The 27171-nt window shown below is 41.9% G+C and overlaps 2 protein-coding genes across 2 annotated transcripts; one reads left to right on the top strand and one right to left on the bottom strand.

Moving 5' to 3' along the window:
• Positions 1-477: 477 nt before the first annotated feature.
• Positions 478-14713, top strand: znf16l (zinc finger protein 16 like). Its single transcript, XM_085400587.1, has 3 exons — positions 478-1789; positions 3042-3254; positions 11727-14713. The coding sequence occupies exons 1-3, from the start codon at positions 1042-1044 to the stop codon at positions 12431-12433; spliced, it is 1668 nt and encodes a 555-aa protein (XP_085256713.1). The 5' UTR covers positions 478-1041; the 3' UTR covers positions 12434-14713.
• A 6413-nt stretch (positions 14714-21126) lies between these two features.
• Positions 21127-26012, bottom strand: cd248a (CD248 molecule, endosialin a). The gene has a single exon (XM_085400586.1). It carries the CDS (start codon positions 25765-25767, stop codon positions 23602-23604), a length of 2166 nt encoding a protein of 721 aa, XP_085256712.1. The 5' UTR covers positions 25768-26012; the 3' UTR covers positions 21127-23601.
• Between the last annotated feature and the right edge of the window lie 1159 nt (positions 26013-27171).

Here is a 27171-nt window from a genome sequence, read left to right as displayed (position 1 = left end):
TACTGTTTATTCAAAGGCTAATACTCAGATTTTTAAAAAGGGAATGTCCACAATTTAGACTTTCTGAAGATTGTTTTAGTAAAGCAATTTAGCAGGAGCAAAGCAAACAACAAACCAAGTAATAATAATAATCACATAATAATCAAATGACTTGAATTATACTTATCTAATTAACCTACTCTAAGCTAACACTGATTTTGTTCTGATCTTTGAGAGGAGAGAGACTGAGGAGAGAACAGGCACGCCTTGGCCACCGACGCACTTATGTGTCTTTCATGCTGATAACAATAATAATCCAACAGGAAAACAGCAAAACTTGTAAATTCAGTCCATCAATAATAACATTGATAGAGTCACTAGCGTTTTGTTTTTATAAGACGTTGTTTTTATGTATCTAATGATATTAGGATTCAACTGTATTGTATAAATACACATGTATAAATACGGGATAGTAAAATACAGTTTGCATCTAATCAGAAGTGCAAGAGCAGTAAGTGCAACAGGAGCAGATTATACACAGAGTGGGGGGATAACAGGTGGGAATAGTTATGAACAGATTATGTACAAATAAGTATACAGATGTTTATATAGAGACAGCAAATATACAGATGCACTGATATGTCTTTTGTTTTCAAATAGATTTTATATGGTATAGTTATGTGTGAAATAAATATAAGATCAGTTCCATTCCTATTTTCACTGAGTGCAGTGCATTCGTTTTCTGGTGCATGCTTTTGGCTTATAGTAATTCATGTAAACTCTGATATTGCTGCAGCTCTGTTCTGTGTCTGTCAAGTACCACGTGTCGAAAACAATACTTCCATTCACTCATTTCGAAACAAAATGGGTAATGAGCCTACATCCAGACAGCTATTCGGCACGAAATGCTTTTATTTTGAAAATACATTTCCGGTAACAGTCACGTTAAGTGAGGCAAACCTAACAATCCGACCGTCTCTCAGCACCATCCAAACATTAGCTTGCTAAATAGCTTCCAGCTACCCAAACTGAAGAAAACCGAGCGCTCCATCCAAATAATCTATGAGTCGCAAACGAAACCACAGTTTCACTGAAGCGAGCCTGTCTCCTGAAGCCCACGGCGTCTTTATGGAGCCTCCCGGGTCAGTAAGTGCAGCTGACGGTGATTTCGTGGAGCTGGAACCCGACGAAGAGCTTCTCTGCTCGGTTAGCGACATCACTGAGCACCTCGGGAGAAACATCACCGTAGTGCTGGAGACTGCGTTGTCCGAGATCCGTAAAATGGTCAGCATCCGGATAAGAGTATTGAAAATGGAACTTCGCGAGAAAAGCGAAGAAATCGAAATGTTAAAAGCACAACTGGATACAGTTCAGCGGGATGGTAGGGACGCATTTCCTGGCGTGGCGAGCGTAGAGCCGCCTGCAGAGGCTGGCTTCAAGAAACATGACTTCAGCTCTGGAGCCAAGCACAACAATATCGACCCACGGAGAGCCAAAGCGCTCATGTCTGGTGTGAAGAAGGAAAATATAGACGCCATTTGTCACTATCTGATGAAAGACAAGAACTCGAGAGGATGTGCTGAAATGGACGGAGACCAGAGCGACCAGGCCGGTGACAGGGAGGTGCGCCAAGGGCCAGACCCGCATTCCCTTAACTTGTGGTCGGACAGCGGGATGGCCGGGACCGTGTCTATGCACGTAGATTCCGAGTCCACCACAGATGACATCTTCAGCATGCTCCCTTCCGGTAGCAAGCGAATGTATGAATATGAATGGATGGCACCAATGGAATACACTTCAGACCTGAAAGGTAAACACACATAGACGTAGTCATAAATAATGCTTATTTACTTATAACTTGATGACTAATATGACTACAGAGCCAAGTACGTGTTTACCACAATATAGAAACGTATAAGTGCTTGAAGTAGTTCTCCAGGCTTGTTGAAGGGCATCCAAGGCTCTCCAACTCCAAATGCGTCCTAAAGCATGACTGAGCATGCGTTTCACACGCGAACCTCTCATGAACTCTTCTGTGCACATAGTGACCATTTTTGGCACTTTTTTTTTTGTAGTGTTAAAATGGGAACAAATTATGTGTTTTTGCAGTTTGCTGCTAAAACAAAATAACTAATGACATCACAAGCCCAGCACGTTCAGGGTGCATCCTCCTGTTGTCCACGTGGGGACAGTGTTTATATTGCAAACTGTCTTTGGTAGATTTTTTTTACCAGCGTCTGTGACATTCAACAGTTGGCTCACTGTTTGGATGCACAAAAGAAAATAATGACTACACTACACACTAACTACACACTCCAAATAAGCCGAGTGTCACAAATCTTTTACCATCACTCTCACTCTTCCCCTGGTTGGTGTGGTGCATTTTCCTACAGAAATGGGGAGTGTCATGTTTGTTTTTCCTTTGTTTTTCTCACAAGCACTTTCTGCTTGTGACGGCGTTCTTTAGAAAATCCCATTTTTACCTTTTCTTATTGCACTAAATGTGACGATGCATTCATGGAAAGCATCGTGTAAATCATTTATCATAAGTCTCATTTTGCTTTGTCTGTCAGCAAAATAAAAAAACTGGTACATATTGGTTCACACTTTGGACAAAAGTTGAAATGAGACACTGCGAGGTTGTGTCATTTTAAATCAGTCATGTGATTTGGGGGCCACTTACTTACCCTAACCCTATACAGGCCTCTATGGGGTTAGGTAAGTGGTGCTGGCAGACCACCTGACTCCAGGACATCACCATCAAGCACAATCATTACCTTTTTATGAACAGCATAAAAATGTAATACAATAATATATTCATACACTTCATGATAAATTTGATTTACATTGTTGACTTTTACTTTTCTGCAAATTCAAGTTTTGTATTTTAAACTTAATTGTTCAAAAATATCCAATAATATATCAACATTTTAGATCTGGACAGTTTTGCAAGTAATAAGTCTTTATATTGATTTGATCTGTTGTATCAGTCTATTTATATGGTAACCACTGGCTTGTAGAACATTAATATTAACCCTGATTTTTCTGCTATTGTGCCGCAGTTATAAAGGAGCCTGATCATGAGAACGCCTGCACCACTGAGACAGAGAATGATGGGAATGAAGATGACTCGACCACGAGGGAGGGGTCGATACCTGAGCAAGCACAGACTCCGCTGTCACGTGCCCAGCCTTGCGACTTCTCTATGGAGCCTCAGAGCTCTCCAGGGGAGGAAGGGAATCCTTTGGAGGACTGCACAGACAGGCCTGAGGCAGGTGCGAATGTAGCGAATTATTTTAAAACCCCGTACTTATTGCATACAATTACAAGTGGCACATTGCAATACCAGGTCAGTGTATACAGCTGAACTATAATACTGGTGGTGACACATAGATAGGTTGTCTGTCATCAGTGACAGAAACTTTGATAAGAAAATAACTTTCATTTTGTGCACACTAATAAATGCAGCTGCCTGGTTGCTGCGCTCGGCGATGAAATTTTGTTTAGTGTTTATGTCATAAATGTTATCGTGAATTTATTTGAAACACTGTGATTTAATTTCAAGGCTAAATCACCCACCTTTAAGTGCCAGTTCACAACAATAATCAACTCAAGGCATGTTGTGTGGTGGACGTTTCAAATAACGACTGAAACCGACAATTTCAAACTAAATATTTACTTGATGAAATTGCTGATGTTGACGAATAGCAAGGGATACATAACTTTCATATTCTGCACATAACCTTCATAACATCAGCAAGAGGCTAGCAGCAGCACTAGGATAATTCCCTGCATTTCAAAATAAAAACACTTCCTGTCTATACCTTTCAAAATAAAGCAAAAATAATTGTCACTAGCAGTTTAAACATAGCTGCAGTTTATATATTCACTGTAATAAATGACAAGAAGAATAAGCTGAATCAGCTGAACCCAATATCATAAAGTGTCATTTAATTTCAATTCACAACATCCCCCCCCCCCCCACCCCCCCATTAGCAGTTGTTCATCAGTATCCAGCTACCTTACATCTCTAATGGATGTGATAGCCGAACAGGTCTCTTCAGCAAACTTCCTCACAAGTGCGAACATTACATGAACAAATGCGTTCATCACTCCCTGGGAATAAATGCTATTTTCCCGATCCTCCAGGTTTGGGAGGGTCAGTTATTGTCTCCAGTCAAGACAACATCTCCCACTTTCAACACTTCAGAGCAAATCCAGAGCAGTTCACTTCAGAGCCGTCTGTCAAGTTGTCACTGCCAGTGGCTCCATAAGCTGGTTAAGAATCTCTACCCATACTCATCCTCGACCAATGTCCCCCCAGCTTGCGTTGATCGTCTGAGATGGGCAAAGTGTAGTCTTTGGCAGAATAGAAGTGAGTCTCCCCCAAACGGACCTCTGATGCATCACTGTACACATAAGAAAGAGGTCGTGAATTCAACATGGCCTCTACCTCAAGTAAAGTAGTTAACACCTCAAAGTTCAGGACTCACCAAGAATGGATGCTCTCCGATGCATTCATCACAGTATGAATGTGTATGAATGTGTATGAATGTTAGATAGTAAGCACTTAACGACTTAGAAAACGTGCTTGTGTGGTGTGGATGTGGGTTTGATTGGGTGAAAGAATTAGTTGTATAAAGCGCTTTGAGCTTTGAGTGCTTTTCTACTCTATCTGAGCACTCAGAGTAGAAAAGCGCTGTATAATAACCACTCCATTTACCAGATGTGGGGTTCAACACCTGGCCCTGTGGTGCAGTCAGAGTAACAGAACTGAATACGCTCAAAACTAGAGAGGCTGTGGATAGAGCAGGGTAGGACTGGGCGATATATCGAGTTTTTTAAAAATATTGATATATTTTCATACGACATATAAGATGTGACAATATCGTTTATATCGATATAGTCCATGTTACGTTATAACTATTCTTGTGGAGCCGCAAGTTTGCCTCTCTTTCATCCACTTTTGTCTCTACGCAACGTTACTCGGCCTCGCCTCTCCTTCACTGAACACCACTCCCCCTCCTCCCCCATAGCTTCGCCTGCAGGCAATGACAAGATGGACACGGCAAATCTCCGTTAACGAGTTACCGTGGATCGCCCCGTGCGTGGGGGTGGACAGCGTCAACATGTTAGCGAGCTAACCGCCTAACACCATGGCCTAGCATGGCCTAAAATCCTTTCATTTTCTCATAAATTGACAGCGCGCCTTATGTAGTGCTTGATGACCGCAAACCAATTTTATGTGGTACACAGCGCTCAGCAATCTGTCAAATGTTTCAGTACGACTTTGCTAAGCTACGGAGCTGCACCGCTTGATGAATTGTTGGAGCATTACGGCTACCGAGGAGCCTCGCGGAGTGTTACGTACTGTGCTTCAACGTGATATTACCGTACTGTGTATAAGGACCATAAATGGCACCTGTTCAGAGACGTGGTTATGAAGCGGATTTCAAACTCAAGGCTGTCAGTCACGCAGTAGAACTTGGGAACAGAGCAGCTGTGAAATATGTCTGTTATTATGCTCAGCGTCTGTCAGTTTACATTTTGACTGCACAATTGTGAGCTTTTTGTTATGCACAAAAACAGTTTTCTTTTATTTATGGAACATTATTATTTAATAAATGCTCATAATTTATTTTTGAGTAATTTCTTCATGTACATCTACGCTCTATGTTAATAAAAGTGCCTGTGTGACATCTGGGACACAGCAAAAAGAACTCTGTTTTTGTTCTTACCTTATGGCTTTAAAACTAAAATATCGAGATATGAATTTTGGGTCATATCGCCCAGTTCTAGAGCAGGGCACTATGACCAAAAATATTTATCACCATATACATTTGAAAATTTGCGATAACGATATAACTGACGATATGATTGACACTAAACAAAATACTTTACAACTCCACAACTTTATTAGTGCAAAAAAAAAACCATCAGTGTATTTTCACTTAAACAAGCAGCTGTTTTTTATGTGCATTAAAGTTATATAAACATTTAACATTGCAAATGCAAATTCCTTCTTGACAGTTTAACCAAAAGGCATTTCCAGTGGAAATTGGCCGACTTATCCTCAGCATAACCATGTATAATATCCACTAAAGTTAAAAAGAGGTTATGCACACACAATACGGTAACATTATGTTGAAGCACAGTACGTATCACTCCGCGAGGCTCCGCCTACGATAGCCGTAATGCTCCGACAGTCCATCAAGCAGTGCGGCTTCGTAGCTTAGCAAAGTCGTACTAAAACATTTGACAAAATAGTGCTTTGTTGTGTATCTGACGGATGAAAGCTTAACCAGTTCCACACCACTGAAGTTGCAGCATTTTTACAAACCAATTCTGGTTCATCCGTTTCATTCAACGATCCGCTTTCGCCCTTCTCATTTTCCGTCGCCGCCATGCTTTTTCCGCCATGTGCGTATGAAAACAAAGGCACTGCACATGCGTCATTTTCTTATTTTTGCCCAACATTATACCGGTATTACCGTGAACGGTATGATATGGCCCAGCCCTAGTTGTGGACTCTCCATTATCCCCCCTCACCTTACTCAAAAGCACTGTGTCTGCTGTGGAAACCTTCAGGTTTCTGGGATCCACAGTCTCGCCTCAGGAACTGTTGATCCAGTCTATAATCCAGTCTGTTCTCTGCTCATCCATTATTGTAGGGCTTGGATCAGCCACCAAACAGGCCAAGACCAGACTACAACGGACAATGAGGTCTGCAGAAAAAGTCATTGGTGCTGGTAGGCGCTACAGAGCACTGTATGCCAAAACAAGAAGACAGCGTCTTTCTATAGGCCATCACTTTGATGAATACTTACTACATTCACATAGTCCTGTACCAGTCATAGTACAGGACCATACCTGCTGAAATCAAAGCGTACTGCATACACTGTTTTGTTCTTTTGTATGTAATTACTTATCCATCCCTTATTTATCCCATAATTTCATTCCAACATTTTTGCTCTCTGCACCATACGTGTTGTTGTTGTCTTTGTATACGCGCGCACATACGTGGTCAATAAAACTGATTCTGATTCTGACATTTCCACGACCACCTCATTTGTGTGCACTGTCTGTCCACATAACTCTCAGATCTGGTGATTTTGTCCCATTTGCACAGATTCATGGCTGCGTTTGACAGAATCTCCTTTGCTGTTGTGGTAACCAAAAAGGCCTTCTCCACAAATGGTAAATGGACTGATTCTTATATAGCGCTTTTCTACTCTCCCGGAGTACTCAAAGCACTCTATACAACATGTCACATTCACCCACTCACACCCATTCTCACAAGCACTGACTCTAAACTGAGTGCTTTTCTAACTACATTCACACTCCGATGGATGCATCGGAGAGCAACTTGGGGTGAGTATCTTACCCAAGGATACTTGGCATGCAGACTGGAGGAGCCAGGGATCTAACCACCAACCTTCCAATCAGTAGGTGACCTGCTCTACCTCAAGAGCTACAGCCACCACATTACATGAACTGCAACGGAAACGCTTCATACTGCCTGAGATGTTTTCTTATGGTTGCAGCTAACAGGAATAGGCCGGCTAACACACCAAATACCACTCATTCACATGTCTGTGAAGGTTCTCAGTCATCCAGGTCATTGTAGTCAAAGGAGCTTGCAAAGAAAAGCGTCTGGACTTCTTTAAGTTGCTTGAAGACGGGTGAGAGGTGAAACGTCTTCAAGCAACTTAAAGAAGTCCAGCCGCTTTTCTTTGTGAGGTCCTTTGAACACTCATTCACATAATGCACAACTCAGTTTTGCAGCCTTTGGTTGGAGGTCCATCAAGCCACAGAAACCAAACAGCATGTGTGTCCTGTTGTCCTAGAGCAGGGGTAGGCAACCTTTTTGATGACGAGTGCCATCTAAAATTTCCTCAGAAGTCAATGTGCCATATAATTGCATTAGCAATAAATTTAATAACACTCTATATTAACAGTTGCTGCGCTGAGCGGACAGCTCCTGAAACATTTGAAGTGTCAGAATGTGGAAATTTCAACATTGCTTGAAAAAACTGACAGCTAGCAACGTCCCTCTCACCAGTAGGCTAAGTGATTTTTAGCCAATTACAAGTTGAATCTGGTAGTTGGGGTTGTTAGCTAAGATACCGTCATTAAGAAGCGGTACAACTAATGTGTCTATGCGAGCTAATTTGCAATGTGCACCGCTGGCCCGGCCATTTATTTTTTAATTCACTGCATGAAAACAAACCCTGTTGTGACAGTGATGTACACAGTCTTGTTGGTATATGTATGATTTCTATACATTTTACATCAGATAAAAACTTTGGTTTAAGCTTCAGATAATTATTTAATAAAAGCTAGATATTTTAAATGAAAATAAGAAAGTATGTCTTTGTGCCCCCCTCTCCCTGTTAATGCCCTACCTGGCCCCCTGGCAAAACTTTCCTAGACCCGCCCCTGCACAGTTACCAGCTGTCAGCTACTTAGAAAAGGATCCTGGTGTTATTTGTCTCTCAGAAACAGTTCATAACTTCCCTTCAACTCATTCATGTCACCTAAAAGGTAAACCTGCTTCTCCATCACCTGTTCAGCTCTGATGATTCAGTAAGGACATCTCCTGGTTTCATCTTCATGTTTCCCTCTCACCACATATCCAAACCGATATCATGACCAGCAGCTTTACAGCTGTGGCTCCAGCAAACATCAGCTGATACTAGAAATTAATATTAAATAAATTCTAACAACAGCTGATCAAGCTTAAACGTGCTGCTGTTGTTTAGCGCGACATCCGCTGGTTTCCTCTTTCTGGCGCAAAGTCAGAGATAAACAAAGGAGAGACGGGACTTGCATCAGAAATACCGATCAGCTGATCATTGATCAGTTTCATGATTGAATGAGAGAAGAAAAGGCAGCTGACAGCGTAAAGATTCAGAATGACTCCAGCTTTGTGTCTTTTTTTCATTCTAGCTAAAGTACAGGACAAACTGTGTTCCTTTTCAGCTCAATACGAAACGCTTGATATTTTCTCTGAATACGTGACGATTCCGTTTTATACGGCATGGTTGGCAACCCTACTAACTAACCTTATGAATAAAATAAAGTTCACTATCAGTAACATCATAGCACCACCCAGCTGTATAGAAACTCCGTCATGCTAGCTAGTATGCAGTACGAGTTATTGTAACTGACAGTAAAAAGTCAGCACAAGGAAAATAAACTCCACCTAAACTTGGTTTATATCTGACCCAGATAGACTGCAGGTCATAACTTCTTACCTGAAGTTCAGTTCATTGATCAATGGTCATGAAAATTTGCATAATTAAGATTAAGGAACTGACCTCCCAGCTCATTGTTCCTTCAGTGGGCTGGTTTCAGTCATCATGCAAATGTACTGTTTATAAGATTGAAAGCTGCAGTCAGCTGAGACTGAAAATGCTACGTCCAGATGAACAGAATCAACTTTTGGAGAACAATGGAAAATGCATAACATGAGGAAAGACGAGGAGAAAAAATAACTCAAACAGGGAGATCAGTTTGAGAACAGAAAAAAACACCTCAGCACATGAATCAGCACATCTCACTACATAGAAGACATAAGCTTCGAAGGCATTTGGAGGAGGGGGGTGATTGTAGGTCTGTGTCAGTGTACATGCATATGTGTGCGTATGAGTGTGTGTGTGTTCCGTGTTCAGCCGAGAGAAAGTGTCCCTTCACCCAGTTAGACAAAAGTCAACAATCTTCGGTCGACGCGGGTGGCCTTGAATGAGGAGGGAGAAAGTCACAACACAGTCTTGTTATCCAAAGGAGGATTGTTATTCCCGTCAGCTTTTGCCTTGAGCATCCAGCTGGCGCCATGAGATGAAGATGGTAGTTGTTTTGGTTAGTGCGAACAAACTGCTTCCAATTTTACAGTTGGTCTAATGTCTGTCACTGGTCACCAGGTCTCTCAATTCGTGTTGTTCTTCTTCAAGATGTTATCCATATAGCAGAGCCATGAGCTTCTCCAAGATCTTATCCATATAGCATTCAAAAACACAGTCTGAGTACTCACAGCCCTGTCCATCGTCTATCATGTCGGCCAGCCTTGTGGGATTTTGAACAGCTGTAGCCGCTTCTTGTTCTTCAGTAAGCCAGGTCCAATCAGCCAGAACTCTGTTATCGTGGTTCCGAATTGGTAGATGTCGTTCACTGTCCTCCATCGAGAGTGTCGCCAGACACACGACGCAACTTACCATCGAGTAGCCGTCAGCAAACATCGCCGCAGGACAATCAGGCTCTCCCAAGCCCAGGAAGGTGTCAGTTTCATTAAGGGACCAGTTGATCAAATCCATAATTCTTCTTTAGGTTTTTAGAGAACCAGTCTGGGAGACTCTCTTAGGGTTAGAGAATAAGCGAGACTATACAATAGACATGAGAAGCCAAGCAGGAAAGACAAGGGAGAGGGAGAAGGAGAAAGTGTGACCGCCTCCATCAAGAGCCAAGAGAAGAAGAAGAATATAGAATAGGGCAAATTATTATAAACCTTGTTTGTAAGGAGCAGGATTTTCAATGTAATTCTAGATTTAACAGGGAGCCAATGAAGGGAAGCCAATATAGCAGAAAGCTGCTCTCTCTTTCTAGTCCCTGTCAGTGCTGTCACTGCAGTATTTTAGATCAACTGAAGGCTTTTTAGGGAGTTTTTGGGGGAACGTGATAATAATTCATTACAGTAGTGCATTGAGAATATCCTGTTAAAAAAATGACTCCTAAATTCCTCACACTATTAATGCAGGCCAAAGCAATGGCACCCAGGTTAAAGATCTGGTTAGATATCATATCTCTAACATTTTTAGTGCAATGACCTCAGTTTATCTGAATTTAGGAGCAGGAAGTTAGAGGACATCTAGGTCTTTGTTTTTAAGACTTTCCTGCAGTTTAAGTAACTGGTGTGTGTTATCTGGCTCCATGGATAGACAGAGCTCAGGATCATCACATGGCATTAGAAATCTTGGAGTCATTTTTGACTATGATATGTCCTTCAGTGCATATATGTAGGACTGCTTTCATCCATTTGTGCAAAATCTCTAAAATTAGAAATATTCTGTCTCAGAGTGACATGCATTTATTAGGCTGGACGACTGTAATTCGTTATTATCAGGATGTCCTAAAACTCCCTGAAAAGCCTTCAGTTAATCCAAAATGCTGCAGCAAGAGTACTGACAGGGACTAGAAAGAGAGCAGATTTCTCCTTCATTGGCTTCCCTTCATTGGCTCCCTGTTAAATCCAGAACCCTGCTCCTCACATACATCTCATCAGTTAGTGGACTGGTTCATTCACACAAGCGCTTTTTCTATATTGTTTTTAACAGCATAGTTTGTGTCTAACGTTCACCCTTACTTAGTATCTTGCACAAGGATATTTGGCATGCAGACTGGATTGAACCAACAACCTTCTGGTTTGTAGGTGACCCGCTCTACCACCTGAGCTGCAGCCACCCACCTTATAGGACCATATCACCCCATTAGAGCACTTCTGATTTGAGACTTTCTTCTTAGAGTAGTTACGGTATCCAAAGTCATATCCAGTGAGGATGCAACACTATTAACAACTAGATCTGGGGGAGCTCAGGTAGCTGCTCTCCTCTATGTTGGAACATGTCATCGAAGACGATAACAGTGGAGGAATTATATCCGTAAACTTAGTTACAGCACTTTCAGACTGTAATGCAATTTATTCCCTACTGCTGTGTTATTCATCATTGTAAATTTAACTGTCTTTGTTTCAGACCAGCAGTTATCCAGTCACACCTACATCTGCTCAATGTGTGGAACCTTCTGCCCTGACTCTTTCTTTCTGGAGGAGCACATAAAACTAATACACTCAGACTCTGCTGGAGCCCTGGCTCTCCAGGCACTCCAGTCCACGTCCTCCACTACACCCTCCATGGGAGATAGCAGTGGTGATTCCAGGAGGGCTGGTGGGAGCCAAAATGAGGGAAGCACACAATTTGGGTCTGTTGCAAGCATCAGTCAAGGAGGGGGTCCTATAAAAAAGGAGATAAAAATTGAGGGGGGGTATGAATGTGGGGACTGTGGCCGCCGCTTCAACTACCTCGGCAACCTGCGGCAGCACCAGCGCATCCATACTGGAGAAAAACCCTTTGTGTGTCCAGAGTGCGGGGAGAGATTTCGCCATGCAGCCCGCTTAAAAAGCCACAGGCTAATTCACAGCGGTGCCCAGAGCCCGTTTCCTTGCCCTCAGTGTGGGAAAGGTTTCTCTGTGCTGTCAGGACTCAAGAGACACCAACGGGTGCACACTGGTGAGAGTCCATACGCATGTCCTCAGTGCGGACGGCGCTTTAAAGAACTGGGAAACTTGTACACCCACCAGAGGATTCACAGCGGGGCCACACCCTACCGCTGTCAGCAGTGTGGGCGCAGCTTCCGACATCTGGGCACCTACAAGAGTCACCGCTGCACCCCGGGACAGTAATCGGCCTCTGCTTCTGCTCTCCACACTCCTAATACTATGAAGTCTAAAATGTAGATCAAAGATAGATTGTGATCCAGAGTTTGACTCATAAGTCGTAATTTCAGTGCTCTCTGATGACACCGTGAGGACGCTGGACATGTGAAGACTCGGTTTTATGAGATGATGCCCCAATGTTCATGTTCTGTTATATTCATGATGGAGATGTGCTTAATGAGCCTCAGTGTCTTGAATAAACTGACCTCAAGGCAAATACATTGAATTGTTCTTTAGCTTTCAACAGTATTGCAACGCCTTCATCACCAGATGAAGTCTGAAATTCTCTGAGAATAATTGGAAACCACCGGCAAAATGATTATTAAGCAAACCACTGGTACAAGTTACCTGTCCTGCAGTGAGATTGGTAAAGTTTTTTTCAATGTGTATACATTGAGCTTGGAAGTCCTATGGTGTATAGTGTATAGTATGGTGCTTATAAACATGACGGCAGGTGTGTCATAGCTAAATTCTCAAGAACCTGCTGTCTCTAAAGTCACTTAACTACTTCCTGAAGTAAAGCACAACATATTTTTTAAATTTAAAACTGCTTGAACAGACACAGAAACTTGTCAGCTTCTATGTGTAACAGGTAAGGTCCTAGATTTCTTCCTTTCTAATGATAAGAATATCATATTCACAGCCACATTTCTAAATTATGGCAAAATATTATATTTTTAAACCGGGTTTCATTTTGTCTGTTGTTAGTATTGCATCCACAAGGTCACATATCAGGCAAGCCTTTGGCTAATTCTTTTATTTATTTATTTTTTGCCATAATGACAAGTTCACCTGACATTGAGAATTAAAGCTAGAGTATAATTTCTTTCTGGAGTAGCTGCTGGTTCACAGGTTTTGCTTATCAGGACATAAGAAATCATCTGGTCCTTTGCAGAGGGTTTGATTTTAGATTTGAGAAGTGATTCTACTCTACCGGAGTTGCAGCTCATTGAACATTGTACACACATCAAGAATACCTCTTCAGTCATTAAAATAATTTCATTTTGATCTGCTGACAAATTAAGGCGATTTACACATCTCTTATTAGCGTATAGTTAATATAGTTAGTATTTAAATATGTCCAAATGAAATCTTCAGAGCTCCGATGTGCAGCTGTCAATGTCAATATAAAAAGCAGCACTAAGGGCGCAGTTAGAGCTAAAGTTACTAACTCGAATTAATATTAATTGAAGCACTCTGTGCAATAAAACACCACATTAATAACTTTCTGCAGCATTATTCTCTCATCATGTCAATAAAAATGTTGCATTTAACTTACATTTTGTATATTCTTTATATTTATCATCATCATCTGGTAACATTTGTGATTCGATTGGGGAAAAACCCAAGAGATCACTTTATGCGGAAGAGTCATATGACGTGCAAAAGTCCCATGTTTATATGAGCGCACACAGAGCTCGGCTTAACAGAGACAGCTGTTAATCACTATTGTGATACCTGTTATTCCCAACTTGGGTTTTAGGTTTGTTGAACAAGCAAAGGCAAAAAAAAAAGAAAAGCCTGTGTGTGTTTGTTTCTGGAACACTGAACTTTCTGCACTTATTTCAAAAGATCCTGAAACAACAACGCATTTTAATAATTTACCAAAAACGATGCCAAACTGGAGTAATGGCGTATGAAAAGCTAAGTACACTCCATGAACTCAGTAACTTGGAGAACCACTTGAAGAAGATGTTTTCTGTGTGACTTTATCAGTCTCCTCATCACATTGTTGTGGAGGGACTTTGGCCTACTCTTGTTTACAGCGTTGGTTCAGTTCAGTGTTTATGTACAGGTCTGCTAAGGCCCACCACAGCTTTCACGACATGGTCTGGACTTCGACTGGGCCATTGCAACACTTTCTTTTCTGTTTTTTTAACCATTCTGTTTGATATTTTCTGTTTTGTGGTCATTGTCCTGCTGCAGTATTAGAAAAGCTCATGACTGCTTCAATGACTACGAGATCATGTGGCTGCAAAACAGAACAAGCAGACCAAATAATTTTTTGTTTTGTTTTTTTGTGTTTGTTTACAGTTCCTTCATGTGAATTTGCTGTGACATCAAACCCTGGGTCAGTGATTTTGAATATTATCCACTTGTGAATAATTGTTCTCACTGCAGAATGAGATGCAATTGTTGGAAATGGCCTTTAACCCTTCCCAGATTAATGGTCAGCTTCCCTGAGTTAATGGCTTTCCTCCTCAGCATTGTGTAGACTTTTTATCTCCTGAAAATATGAATAAAAATAAATCTAACTACAAGTATTGGCTCCTCTATTATACACTATGTTACTCCTCATATTATTTAAGTAATAAAATGATCTTTGTTACCAGGCCAGTAAAACACTGGTCTTTTTTTATGCATTCAGAAACTTGATGACATGCTGGGATATTTCAATCAGAAAGGCAAAGCATTTCTTATTTGACCAACATGGTTGAAGTATGTTTAAATCATGAATCTTTGATAACTAAAATGTAACAGTTTGACTCTCGTAGGTTCATATTAACTGATTTGTTCTCAAACCCGCTGAATCTCCAGGATCCCTCTTACATGTGTAACTAAATGGACGGACCTGACGAAGCTTTTGGACAGCACCACCCACATGTAGACTGTTTGTGTAACACCAACAAAACTTGGCTTTTGTGATATGTTTGCTGTCCTGATGCTACTTTGTGTTTATATTTAAAACCTAATTCTACAGTTTGTGTGTTTGATGATACAAAATTGTGAATTGCAGAAAAGTCATTAGCCACTGAAAGAAAAAAAAAGCACATAAGTGTCAAACATGAGTTTGACACTTATGTGCTAGAGGGTGTGGGAAGCCATAGCCCCGCCCCCCAGAGCATGGGACATATCAGGAAGGAACTTGGGGTTAGTAGTAGTTAGGATATTTGGCATTCTGACTGGGAGCAGCAGGGATCAAACCACCAACCGTCTGATTAGAGAAAGACCTGCTCTACCTTCTGAGGTACAGCTGCTCCAACTTAACATGTGTCTCATTGGACTGTGGAAGAGCCTATAAACTCCACAAATATGCTCTAGCTAACCAGTTAGTTTAAACACAAAGCCCTCTTGCTGTAGGGCATCAGTGCCAGTCACCTCACGATCTCAATGTCAGATTCTATTCCTGCATTTTGTGTTTTAAGACAGAGTATTTTATACACCATTAAAACTGCCTGAAAGATATCCATGCAGTTAGCTGTGCTCTGTGTCAGCCCAACTGAAATCATAATTTCATGTAGTAGCTTCTTTTCCCTGACTTCCATCCAAAGACAGATGTGCACAGATGTTCAGACCTCGGTCAGATAGTGGACCAGCGTCGCTGACGAGAGAACACATCCACTGTGCCAAGACATTTATTGTATTTAACATTTCAAAGTTTGGCACACTTTTGCTCTTGTCTGCAAACATTAATAGCCTCTGCAGTCCAGCTGGCCCCGTTCCTTTTTATTATTCTGCACGGGCGTCTTCTTCAGCTACAGCTGCTGTGAAACATGAATGTGTGATTGAATGTGTTTTAAAATATATCAAGATACAAAAGTATTCTTGTCATTGATTAAGTTTATGGTGTTCTACCATCTTCAGTGTTTTAAGGTTTTAAAATAGGTTATAGATTTGTCTGGATTATTTTTAGCCCACACATTGAATTTTAGCGGTGTTTCCATGTTTTTCTTAATTTGTTTTCTTCACTATTATCTATTATAGGATAATGTAGGAATGTTTTCTTTTTAAAGCAACGTTAGATGACGGTTTAACAGAGGTGCTACATCATTTCAGTGTAAAAACATTTCACCCTTTTTCTTGGTGTAATGTTGGCCCATCAGCACAACACAACCCCTGTCTGTAAGTGCTAAAAGACAGGTAAAATACAGTGCTAAGCAATGTAGAAACGACCTCTTTCCAATAAATAAACACATGTTTCTGCAACATAGGGACTACCTATGTAACAGAAACTACTACCTACCCTATCCCCATTATTGTACGATCTACTGTACAATATAAAGCACCTTGAGGCGACTGTTGTTGTGATTTGGTGCTATATAAATAAACTTGAATTGAATTGAATTACCACTACACACACAGTGAATATAGGTCGGCATACATCGCTGTGCGGTCTGGAAAAGGCCTAAGACACTACTACAAAACTTTAGACACTTTTATTCTCCTTGTACAGAGGTGTGCATGGTCATGAAATATACAAAGCAACAATTGGTCAAGAAGGAGGTTTTGCCTACCAGGTATTCATCAGTGCAATTCTGGTTTCTAGTTACTTTTGCTGTTATTTATACAACTGGAACTGGATCTGGAAGACTGCTAAAAGTACAGCAGTGGTGAGAAAGCACTGCTGCATGCTGCATGGAGGGATACACATGCTGACAAATATGGCAATAAAATCCTTTAGACCCACTGTTTCACCAACCTTCTACTTGCCTTTCACTAACCCCTGTCTTCATGACTAACGCACTACTTCCTGTTATATTTTTGGAAGGTTGAGTTGGAGCGTGAGAATGCCTTGGGGTATGGCTGTCTTGACCTAGTGGTATAAAAATAATATTTAAAAACAAACAAACACATAGTTTAAAAAAGATCTGATGGCAAACCTCGCCCTTTTGTGAGGCCATGAGGGCTGGTATGTATTAGGATGCTTTCTTTTTATCACGATTAGAGCGAAGAGTTAAGTTTGGGTGAGTCCCATGAGAGCCTGTGGTTTTTAAGTGGGTTGTAGCACTCTTGACTTAGGGAATGGCTTGGTTAAACATTGCCTCCCAGAAAGAAAATGTGAAAGGAAGTTATGGGAACAGGAGGTGGGGTTCCAAAGGAGGCCCTAGACTGACCAATTTAAACTTGTTATTAATGACTGCCTGAGTTTTTGCATGGCAAACATCTGGATTTCTCCCACAGTTGGGCTGATGCACCTCCAGAACTCCCACCACAAGTCTCTTCCACCCTCGGCTAAATATTATCTCACCTTACAACCTGTAGAACTCCCATAAAGTACACTGGTTTGGAGGTGCGCCACAGTCTGTTTCGATTAGTGGCTGTCAGTGTGACAGCAGCGCTGTGCTATCTTAGTGGCTGGAAGTGGTCGATCTCTGCTCTGTAATGTTTGGTTATCAGCTTGGTCACAAAAACATGTTGTTCTGTCAGAAACAATGCTTGGTGCATTTTGCTATGTCAGTCTAATGCAGTACAGTCCCAAAACAAAGCTGAAACAGTTGCAGAGACTATCCAAGTATCTTTGGTTTGTTTCCCTGTCACAATCCAAGCTGACCAGGACAAAGACACAACACAGTGGAACTGTTTCTGGCCTTTTCTATATTTATCAACAGTCCAAAGCAATCTTTGTCTTCTGAGCATGAAGCTGCTGCTGATCACTCCCTCTCTTCTCACCCTCGCTTCAACTACGTCCATCAGCTTTATGCCTGTGTAGTTACTATAGCTCGGCACTAGCACACTTCAGTATTCCTCAGACATCCTTCCATTTTCCAAGACTGTGTTAAACAATCCAGTCAAAAAGTCCACTGTCTGTCCACAGGTATGTTATCTGGTCTTTTCTATTCTTCATCCTCTTCATCCTCTTCATATCTGCTCTCACTTCTTCTTTAGTAATGCACTCCACTCTCTCATTTACTATCCTCCATCTGTCATCCCTCATCTCTTATTTTCAGCATTCATCAGCTCCATAAAGAACTCTTTCTCTCTTCTCTTAGCTTGTACATCTGAAAAGTAAACATACTTTTTCAAAATGTTAAAAAAAAAATGAGAGAAATCAGAAAGGTCTGAAGTGACTTGTGAAAATGCACTATTCTAGTCACATTATTATGACTGAACCAAGTACAAGTACCAAGTATAGTTTTTATATTTTTACTAGTGTGTCACACAAACAGCAATATTGTCAAAAAAAGTAAGAAATCTTTGGGGGTGCTTTGATTCATTTTTAGGGGGGCTTCAGCACCCCCAGAAATGAGCTAAACCCCCCTTTCCTAGATTAAATAAAGTTGAGACCCTAGCCATCCTACCCCCAGCATGGCTCTAACGTCTTCTTCAAGAAAGAAAGCAGTTGGAGTCATAGGATAGCTCAACTTAAATATACTGAAGTTTCTTCATTAAAAAAAATATAAATAAGATAATCACAAAACATTAGTGAATACTTCACTGGGTTTTTAACAACAACAACATAGAAACACAACTGATAATGAAGGAAAATGTCTATGGGATGTTTGAAATTGCTTTACTTCATCCACTGTTTTGTAGCCCATTAGCTCGCTTTGGTCACATAAGTTAGTATCCAGTCAGGTTCAGCTCCAAAGTGCTCCTGAATTCTAAGCAATTGTCCAGGTGTTGGGTCACATGCCTCCACACAAGTGTACTCGGCTGCAATGAAAGAAGCAGTGGATGGTGTACACCACAGTGAAACTCAGAGCTGCTCCTTTGTGTCAGGAGGTGATCCGGTGGCTCTCCGTCATCAAGGAGAAACCCGAATCAATCGGCATTCCCATGGGATCTTTGAATCCCCTGCCTGTAAAACAGGGATGTTACTGCATTAAATCAATAAATACTAATATTTCATTATCATCATGAAAATCAAATCAGGCCTCTCAAAATATGCCAATGCTTGTATATATGTCACACAGTGGAAATTTGTATTTATCTTGTATATTGTTTTTATTCTGATTTTTAGTGTTTATTTATGAGTGTCGTTTTATTTGCATGGTTTTATTCTGTTTCTATTGCATGGTTTTTAGTGTTTTATGTGACATAGTTTTTAATCCACTGTGGACTGGCTGCACATGGGACAAATTAGCTGATAGGGACCACCTGCTGAGGCAGGGGTGTGTCCAGAGGTGGCCTATCAGCTGTGTAAAGACCTTTTAAAAGCAGGCTAGCTGAGCCCTGTAGTGATGGGATTTCCGGCTCTTTTTAGAGATCCGGCTCTTTCGGTTCAGCTCACTAAAAAGAGCCGGCTCTTTCGGCTCCGAACCGGCTCTTCAGGTTGTTTTGTTGCTTTAATTAATTTATTATTAACAATAATATAAAATTATGCACAAAAGGAATTACTAACATAAAAACAAGTGGTTTTATTTATATATGTTTATATATAAATATATGCGGTGGCCCCTAGAGACAAAACACGTACAAACTCCAAAACACATTTCTAGCATGAACTGAACTTCCAAAGCAGAGCTACTAGATCACTTAAATTACACAATTGAAAGCATGTGTGTATTGTTTGTGTATTTATACACAGGCACTCATATATATATTCAAATAATTTAAAAAAAAGTTCATTTACCTGTTATTACCACACACCAAATCCGGTCGTTGGTACTTGCTGGCTTGTGTAGCCACAAGATAACAAAGGCTCAACACTGCGCCCAGCATCCTGGAGCACTTCTGTTGTCTTTTGTACGTGTTTTGAGTTTTTATGTGCTTCTGAGTTTTTATATGCTTCTGAGTTTTTACGTGCTTCGGAGTTTGTACGTGTTTTTACGTGTTTTGGAGTTTGTACGTGTTTTTACGTGTTTTGGAGTTTGTACATGCTTCAGAGTTCGTACGTGATTTGAAGTTTGTATGTGCTTTGTCTCTAGGGGCCACCGTAAATATACTTTTATTTATTCACTCCACATAAAATGTAATAAATAAATCATATAATACAAAAATCAACTATTCACATTTCAAGTTTTAACTATTTAAATTTCAGCTGTTTCCTTTCACAAATTTAAAGTGAAAAGAACACAAAACACTGCAAACCACAACACAATTAAATATAAATTATAATATGAAAACAAAAAGAAGATGCATATTCTCTGTCATATGGACCTGCATGAATAAACTTTCTCAATCCTTTATCATCTGCAACCGAAAATAGTTGTGGATGATTACTATACCTTTCTAATGTTGTTGTCCCTGCCTCTCTTTCTCTCTCTCTGGCTCTGTTCCTGTGCTACTGAGTGTAACTACCGCCCCTCCCCCCTCTGCCCAGCGTAAAGCACAAGGCTCACGTGCGGAGTGAAGCGGAAAAAAAGTGCGAGAGAGAGGCTGAGAGAAAGAAAAAAAAAAAACCCACGTGACGGCTCGCGATAAGGAGCCGGCTCGCGATAAGGAGCCGGCTCGCGTCGTTCACGTCAAAGAGCCGGCTCTAAGAGCCATTTCGTTCGCGAACGACCCATCACTAGAGCCCTGAAGAAAACAAAAAGGCCCCAGACTGGAAGGTGAATGCGAGATGGCCGGCGTGACACGGCGGCCCAGTCCTGACCTCATGGAACGGCAACAGTAGGAGACAGCGCGTGTGATTGGCAGCAGGGCAGAGGTTTAGGGTCTCTACTGTTGTTTACTGGGTGCAGCTGGATTGGGAGAGGGACGCCATGACCTAGGGCCGCTTCTGGGAACATTGTTCTGGCCCCTATTTGTTATTTTACAGGACACCGACGCAAGGGCAGCTGTGGCGGTGGTCGCATGATGGATTCGGGTGCAGAGCGCAAGCTGGGCTGGGATATGATGGGCCTGTGGAAGGACAAGAAGATGGGAGGCGCTTCCTTGTCTGACGTGGACTCTGCTCTAAAGCTGGAATTCCTGGCCTGCTGATGGACCCATAATGAACATGTGGCATAATTATAGCAGGGTTTTAGTGAATGTAGAAAATGGTGGTTTTTAGTAGATTGACAACATTTTATTACGTACATTTTAAGAGGTTTTTTTTTTTTTTTTTTTTTAATATTTGTGCTCCCAGGCCGTAATAAACTGTTTCTGATCAGACCTGCTTCCTCTCTGTGCCCTGGGTGTCTGACTCGCTTGCTCCCCTTGTATTTTAAAGAATCTTTAGCAGGACATTCTGGCACGACTGCTTTAGTGTCCCTATGTGTTACATATACATGGCTTATCCACACAGCTGATTATTAAGGGTGAGCATTTGTTTTCTGTGCGTTTTCTGTGCTTGTACAGCATTTGTCTATTTGCTGGTGTTTTCTTAAGCTGCAGAGCATTTGGCCTCCCAGTACTACAATGTGAATAACAGCTGGAACCCTCAGCTTTGTGTTTACAGAAGGGAAGGAGCTAACCTGAGGGTTGCATAGCTCTCTGATTGTCTCTCTGCTTCTTTGTAGAGACAGCAACATGTTCCCAGATCCTTGCAGCAAATGTGTACACCGAGTTATATTCATGCTAAATAATGGACAAACTATGACTGCTTTTATTTATCATATGCATCAGAGTTGTAAGAAGTGAGTAGATTGTGTCTGTATACTGAGACCTGCAGAAAAGACGGTGATTTTGATAATTGGACAGACAGTGAGAGAAGAGACCCCCTCTGAGAGCCAAGCAAATACATCAGCTGGTTCTAATCTGTAGACTCTATTAGTCAGTACAGTCACAATGTGAGGTCCTGAATCATCCTGCTGTATTTTCTGTAAAAACACATTCCAAGGAAGGACTCTGCTGATAATAGTTATTTTTCCAATCACAGCATCCTTTTTCCCCTTTTCTGAGCTAATGACAGCAAATACTTCTAGGATTTTGAATACAGTAGTAAATGACAAGAATATCACAGCAATGACTGAAATAAATGGAAACCCTTGCTGCATATTTAATCTGCTCAGCAGCTTTGAGTGTTCAAATGCATTTAACAGATGCCACTTCCTGTCTCAGGTGACGTGATTGCCACTGCTCAAAGAAAGCTCTCCTCTAACTGAACTGTTATTTCCAATAAACTTTCAAACTCAACACTTTAACTTACAAATTCTTAACACAACCTGTTCCCCTCCCTTCTGGTACAGAGCACTGTACACCAACATAAGCAGCCATCTACAGTTTCTCTCCACAGGCTGTCACGCTGATGAACACTGTATTTAAACACACCACACCTGCTGCTGTATCACAGCATACTGTACATATTATTTTTATTCTGTTGTACATCTTTCTCTCATGTATATGCATTCATAGTTAATCCTTCTGTATATAGTAGGTAAGAGCCCAATTCCTTGTATGTGTACACGTACTTTCTCTGAGTCTGACAAGTGAACATCAGATAATGTCGAGGTGACTGTTGTTGTGATTTAGCACTGTTTATAAATAAAAACGAATGAATGAACAGATTTAGCTATAAAAATCATACCACATTTCATTAGTTTGAGTCGATTACTATTATTATCTTTATTAGTATTTTTAGTACTCTATACAATCTTCTTTCCTCCCGTGTTAGTAGTCAGTTTTGAACGCAGGATACAAATCCCTTGAAATCTCATTGTCATTTGGGAATTTAAAAATCGAAGCTCCATCGGCGGCTGCACTGAAAGCAGTCTGTACACAGCTGGATTTCATCCAAGGTGGCCAGAAATGATTTCTTTAGTGCATTCAGGAATTAGCAGTACAAAGGGTGACTGATGGCCATTTCACAAACAAGGCCAGTGTCACAAAACAGCTGCTACAGCCACTCTCTGTGTAACAGTCACAGGGTTTATGGAGTGTGACATTATTTCAATGAACTATTACAAGCATTATACCTTTAAAATGGCAACAAGAAACAAACATGAAAGAGGGTTTTGTTCAATCGCAGCTCCACAATTCTGCTCCAACACAGCGAACTTGTGTTCAGCATTTTTCTGTGTCTCCTTCTGGACATTTATGTAGTTTCCCTTCATTCATTGCTGACTGAGGCAACCACACTTATAAAACACAGGTAACAGTTATGAGCAGAGATGTGAAACTGAGTCAAATTCCATTACAAAACAAAGACCTCTGTTACCTTTATAAGCAGGAATTACTTCATCTGGGACATGCTGAAACGAATAAACATGTCAATAATCAGGACGGTGTGTGTGTGTGTGTGTGTGTGTGTGCGTGTGTGTGTGTGCGTGCGTGTGTGTGTGTGTGCGTGTGTGTGCGTGTGTGCGTGTGTGTGCGTGTGTGCGTGTGTGTGTGCGTGTGTGTGCGTGTGTGTGTGTGTGTGTGTGTATTCTGTACCACATAGAAAACATATTCACAAAAAGACTTTCTCTGTACTTTCCCTCCTGTCACTATGAGTTTAGATTCAAGAGTTATTTAACTGTCCCGTAGTCCAGAGTCAGAGGGACCAGATGCATTCGTCACCATTCTTTCCCTCTGACACAGGGTTTGTTTATGTAAACGTCTTCACAGTTTTAAACACAGCTCTGCGCCCCTGCTGAGGGGTCAGGAGCTCCCTGTTTCTCATGAGACCCCGAGATCCAGTGGTAGCAGTCAGCGGCATTCTTATCGTGTGCCGTAACTCTATAGCGGTTGCAGTAGACAAAACCGAGTGCCACCATTACGACAATGAAGATGCAGATGGGTATGAAGAGTCCCACCATGAGCCAAGTGCTCCCCTTTGTCTGGACAGAATCCGAGCTGTCGTCACCTTCCTCGTCCTCTGTTAGGGGCGGCTGGGAAGAAGCCAGCCTGGTGGGAAAGGCCAGGTTTTGACTGGGGGTAGATTCCACAAAGGTCATTTCCTCTTTGCTTAACTCCGCCTCTGTGAACTGAAAGTTTTCCCTGAGGAGATTCGTCTGTGTTTCTCCTTCTGGCTCTTTGTGGTAACTGGACTCTTCAGGCATGTCTGTGACAGAACCCTGTGGAATCTTGCTTGAAGTAACGAGATCCGCCCCCCAGTTCCAAGCTCCTTCTACTGTTGAGGTGGGGTATAAGCGAAGAGCTGTAGTAGCTTCACCCTCATCTTCCTTGTACGGGTCTGGGGTAGCGCTGGAGCTAAGGACATGAGGAGTATTGGAGGCAGTTGCTGACAAAACCTTCAGCTCAGTCTGAAATCTCTGATCACCGTTTGACCAGTCAGCTCTGTCTACAGCTTCTTCTTCATCTTTATCAGTTCCCTGTGTCAGGGGGTCCAGCACCAGTGGGGGACTGGTGGCCCAAATTACATCAGAATTCAAAACTCTGGTGGACTCTGTCAGCCAGTCCAGAGACTCCTCCTCCTGTGTAGGCCAGTCAGTGTGGCGCTGCTCTGGGTTCCAGCCATAGTCCCACAGAGGTCCAGCCTGGCCTGTGACCCAAAGAGAAGGAGGAGTGACAGCATATTGGTCGTCTGCTTCCTCTCTCTTCTCACATGAATAGTTATCAGACATGAGTTCAAAGCCTTCACTGCAATAGCACTCAAAACCACCTTCATAATTCACACACATCTGCTCGCATGTTCCAGGAATCTCGCACTCATTGATATCCTGGCATTGCCTGGGATGCTCAGGCACTAAGGAATAGCCCAGATGGCAGTGGCAGATATGAGAGCCTGGGGTGTTCTCACAAGCATGTTCACATGGGTCATTTATACACTCGTCAATATCCTCACACTCACCCCCATCGTTTATATCATAGCCCTCGTGACACTGACATTCAAATGTCCCCACGGTGTTCACACAGATCTGCTCGCAAGGACCTCCGAGACACTCGTCTACATCGAGGCAAGTGCGTTCATCTGGTGCAAGCGTGTATCCATCAGCACATTCACAGTAGACATGACCACCAGCTGCCATGCAGAAATGCCCACATCCACCATTATCCTGGTCACATAGGTCGTGTGATATAGAGGAATGAGAACAAAGAGGAGTTTCTTTGGTCCATCCCACTGAGCCATCTTCCCTCGTCATACATGAAGCCGTCTTTTCTTCTTTGGCGCCTGAAGGACACCGTACGGTAGCAACAGATCCAACGGGTACGTGAGTCAGCAGTGCGCTTAGAAGGTTAAACGGTGTGGTGTAGGTAACATTGCCTTCTCCCTCACTCCACAGGGGAGGGCACATGCCTGCGTAGGCATAATGGCACAGATACCCATCTGCAGAGACTGCACAAGCACTGTCTATCCATTTAAAATTATGATCCTGGTCTTCAGTGCTGTAGCCCATAAACACACAGCGAGGCACTGAACACGAGTCAGGGGAGTCCGGGTTCTGCCAGTCGGTGTACTCTGTGTCCTGGTCACCGGTAGTCCAAGAGAAACCTCGCAGTGGGCGCGTGGTAGTGCACTGGCGAGGCTGGCGCTGAAGGCCAATCCATACTTGGACAGTAGTGCGTGAGTGGCGCAGATCCACAGTGGAAAAGAGAGTGGCAATAGCGGTTGCGTCCACCTTCCGCTTGATGGTGGCCAGGTTGCCACCTTTTTCTTTGCAGGCCCTCCATGACTCCAAAAAGGTTTTGCGTTGAAAATAGACAACAAAGCAGCCATCTGTGTTACAGAGTGCATCTCTTTGTCTCAGGTTCTGGGCCAAGACTGAAGAACATCCAAAAAGCAAAGCCAGCAGGGAGGTTAAGAGGAAAGCACTGCTCACCAGGGAGCCCATTCTTTATTTTAAACCGGCTTTATAGATCCTCTCTCTGCTTGCCTCTCACCCTGATTTTCTTTACACTTTTATCATCTGCCTTTAAAAGATTTTTCTTAATGTGATGTTTTAGTCTTGGTCTGAAATGTCCTCCCTGAATTTTAACTTCTTTTCCTCTGTGGTCTTCACTCTATACTGCTGAAACAGATCAGCACTGGAGTGTTTGCAGGCTCAAGACTTCAGGAAGCAGAGAGGGAGGAGAGAAGAGGAAATAGGAGTAAGAAGGAGGGAGTTATAGCAACAAGCAGGACGAGGAGAAGGGCAAAGAGGGAGGGAGTTAAAGGGAGATTAATATGTTATTGAAAGGGGAGGGGTGAGAGGGAACCCTGTGAATGTGTATGTCAGAGTTGGGGGAGGAATAGCAAACTGATTTCTTTTTCAGAGTATGTCATATGGTTTTCATAAGTTCCATCTGTGGACATAGTTGGTACTCTGCCATTTGGACAAGCAGACAGATATGTATGTGCTGATGCATCCAAACTCGTTCATATACAGAGATAAAATCGTGACATTTATCTCAAATGAAGATTAAATGATAGTTTGAATAAATATTCTTTCTAGAAAAACATCAAACATATTCTGTCTTCTCTTCTATATATTCCACCTTCTGAAACCTTTCAGTATGATTATGATAACACATTAACATGTATGCCACTCATGGCTTCCATTATGTCTCTTGCCTTTCAACATGTTTAGTGGTTATGATTGTCTTATCTTTCCTTTTCAGTTCTTCTGAAACTTTCCTTCTGTGCAAAGAGAGCATTTTACCTACTTTTACTGAGGGCTTGCTCATAAGAAGTTAATCGTTTTCATTCTATGGAGCTGTGAGGTCCTGACTTTACAATGTAAATGTGCTGAGATGCCTGTTGTGTGAACTGGCTCTGAGTGAATCCAACCTGTGAAATCAAATTTGATTCCATAGAGTCCCATGCGTTTATTCATGTATTTTAATGTGCATGTGAGTTTGTTGATAATTAAATAATTCTCAGTTATTTATTCTTAATTATAATGTGGCAATGCTGACATCATGCAGCTCAATTCTGTTTTACTTACACAACAACATTCACCTCAAGGTGCTTTATACTGTAAGGTAGATCCTACAATAATACATAGAGAGAAAAACCCAACAATCACATGACCCCCTATGAGCAAGCACTTTGGCGACAGTGGGAAGGAAAAACTCCCTTTTAACAGGAAGAAACCTCCGACAGAACCAGGCTCAGGGAGGGGCGGGGCCATCTGCTGTGATTGGTTGGGGTGAGAGAAGGAGGACAGGATAAAGACATGCTGTGAAAGAGAGACAGAGGTTAATAACAGATATGATTCAATGCAGAGAGGTCTGTCAATGCATCACACAACCCTTGG

This window comes from Rhamphochromis longiceps, linkage group LG3, assembly GCF_057381845.1.
Source record: "Rhamphochromis longiceps isolate RC_006_pf linkage group LG3, R_longiceps_female_GT1.1, whole genome shotgun sequence".
Classification (NCBI taxonomy): Eukaryota; Metazoa; Chordata; class Actinopteri; order Cichliformes; family Cichlidae; genus Rhamphochromis; species Rhamphochromis longiceps.
Note: the sequence above shows the minus strand (reverse complement) of the source record. Positions and strands in the feature narration are given on the sequence as shown.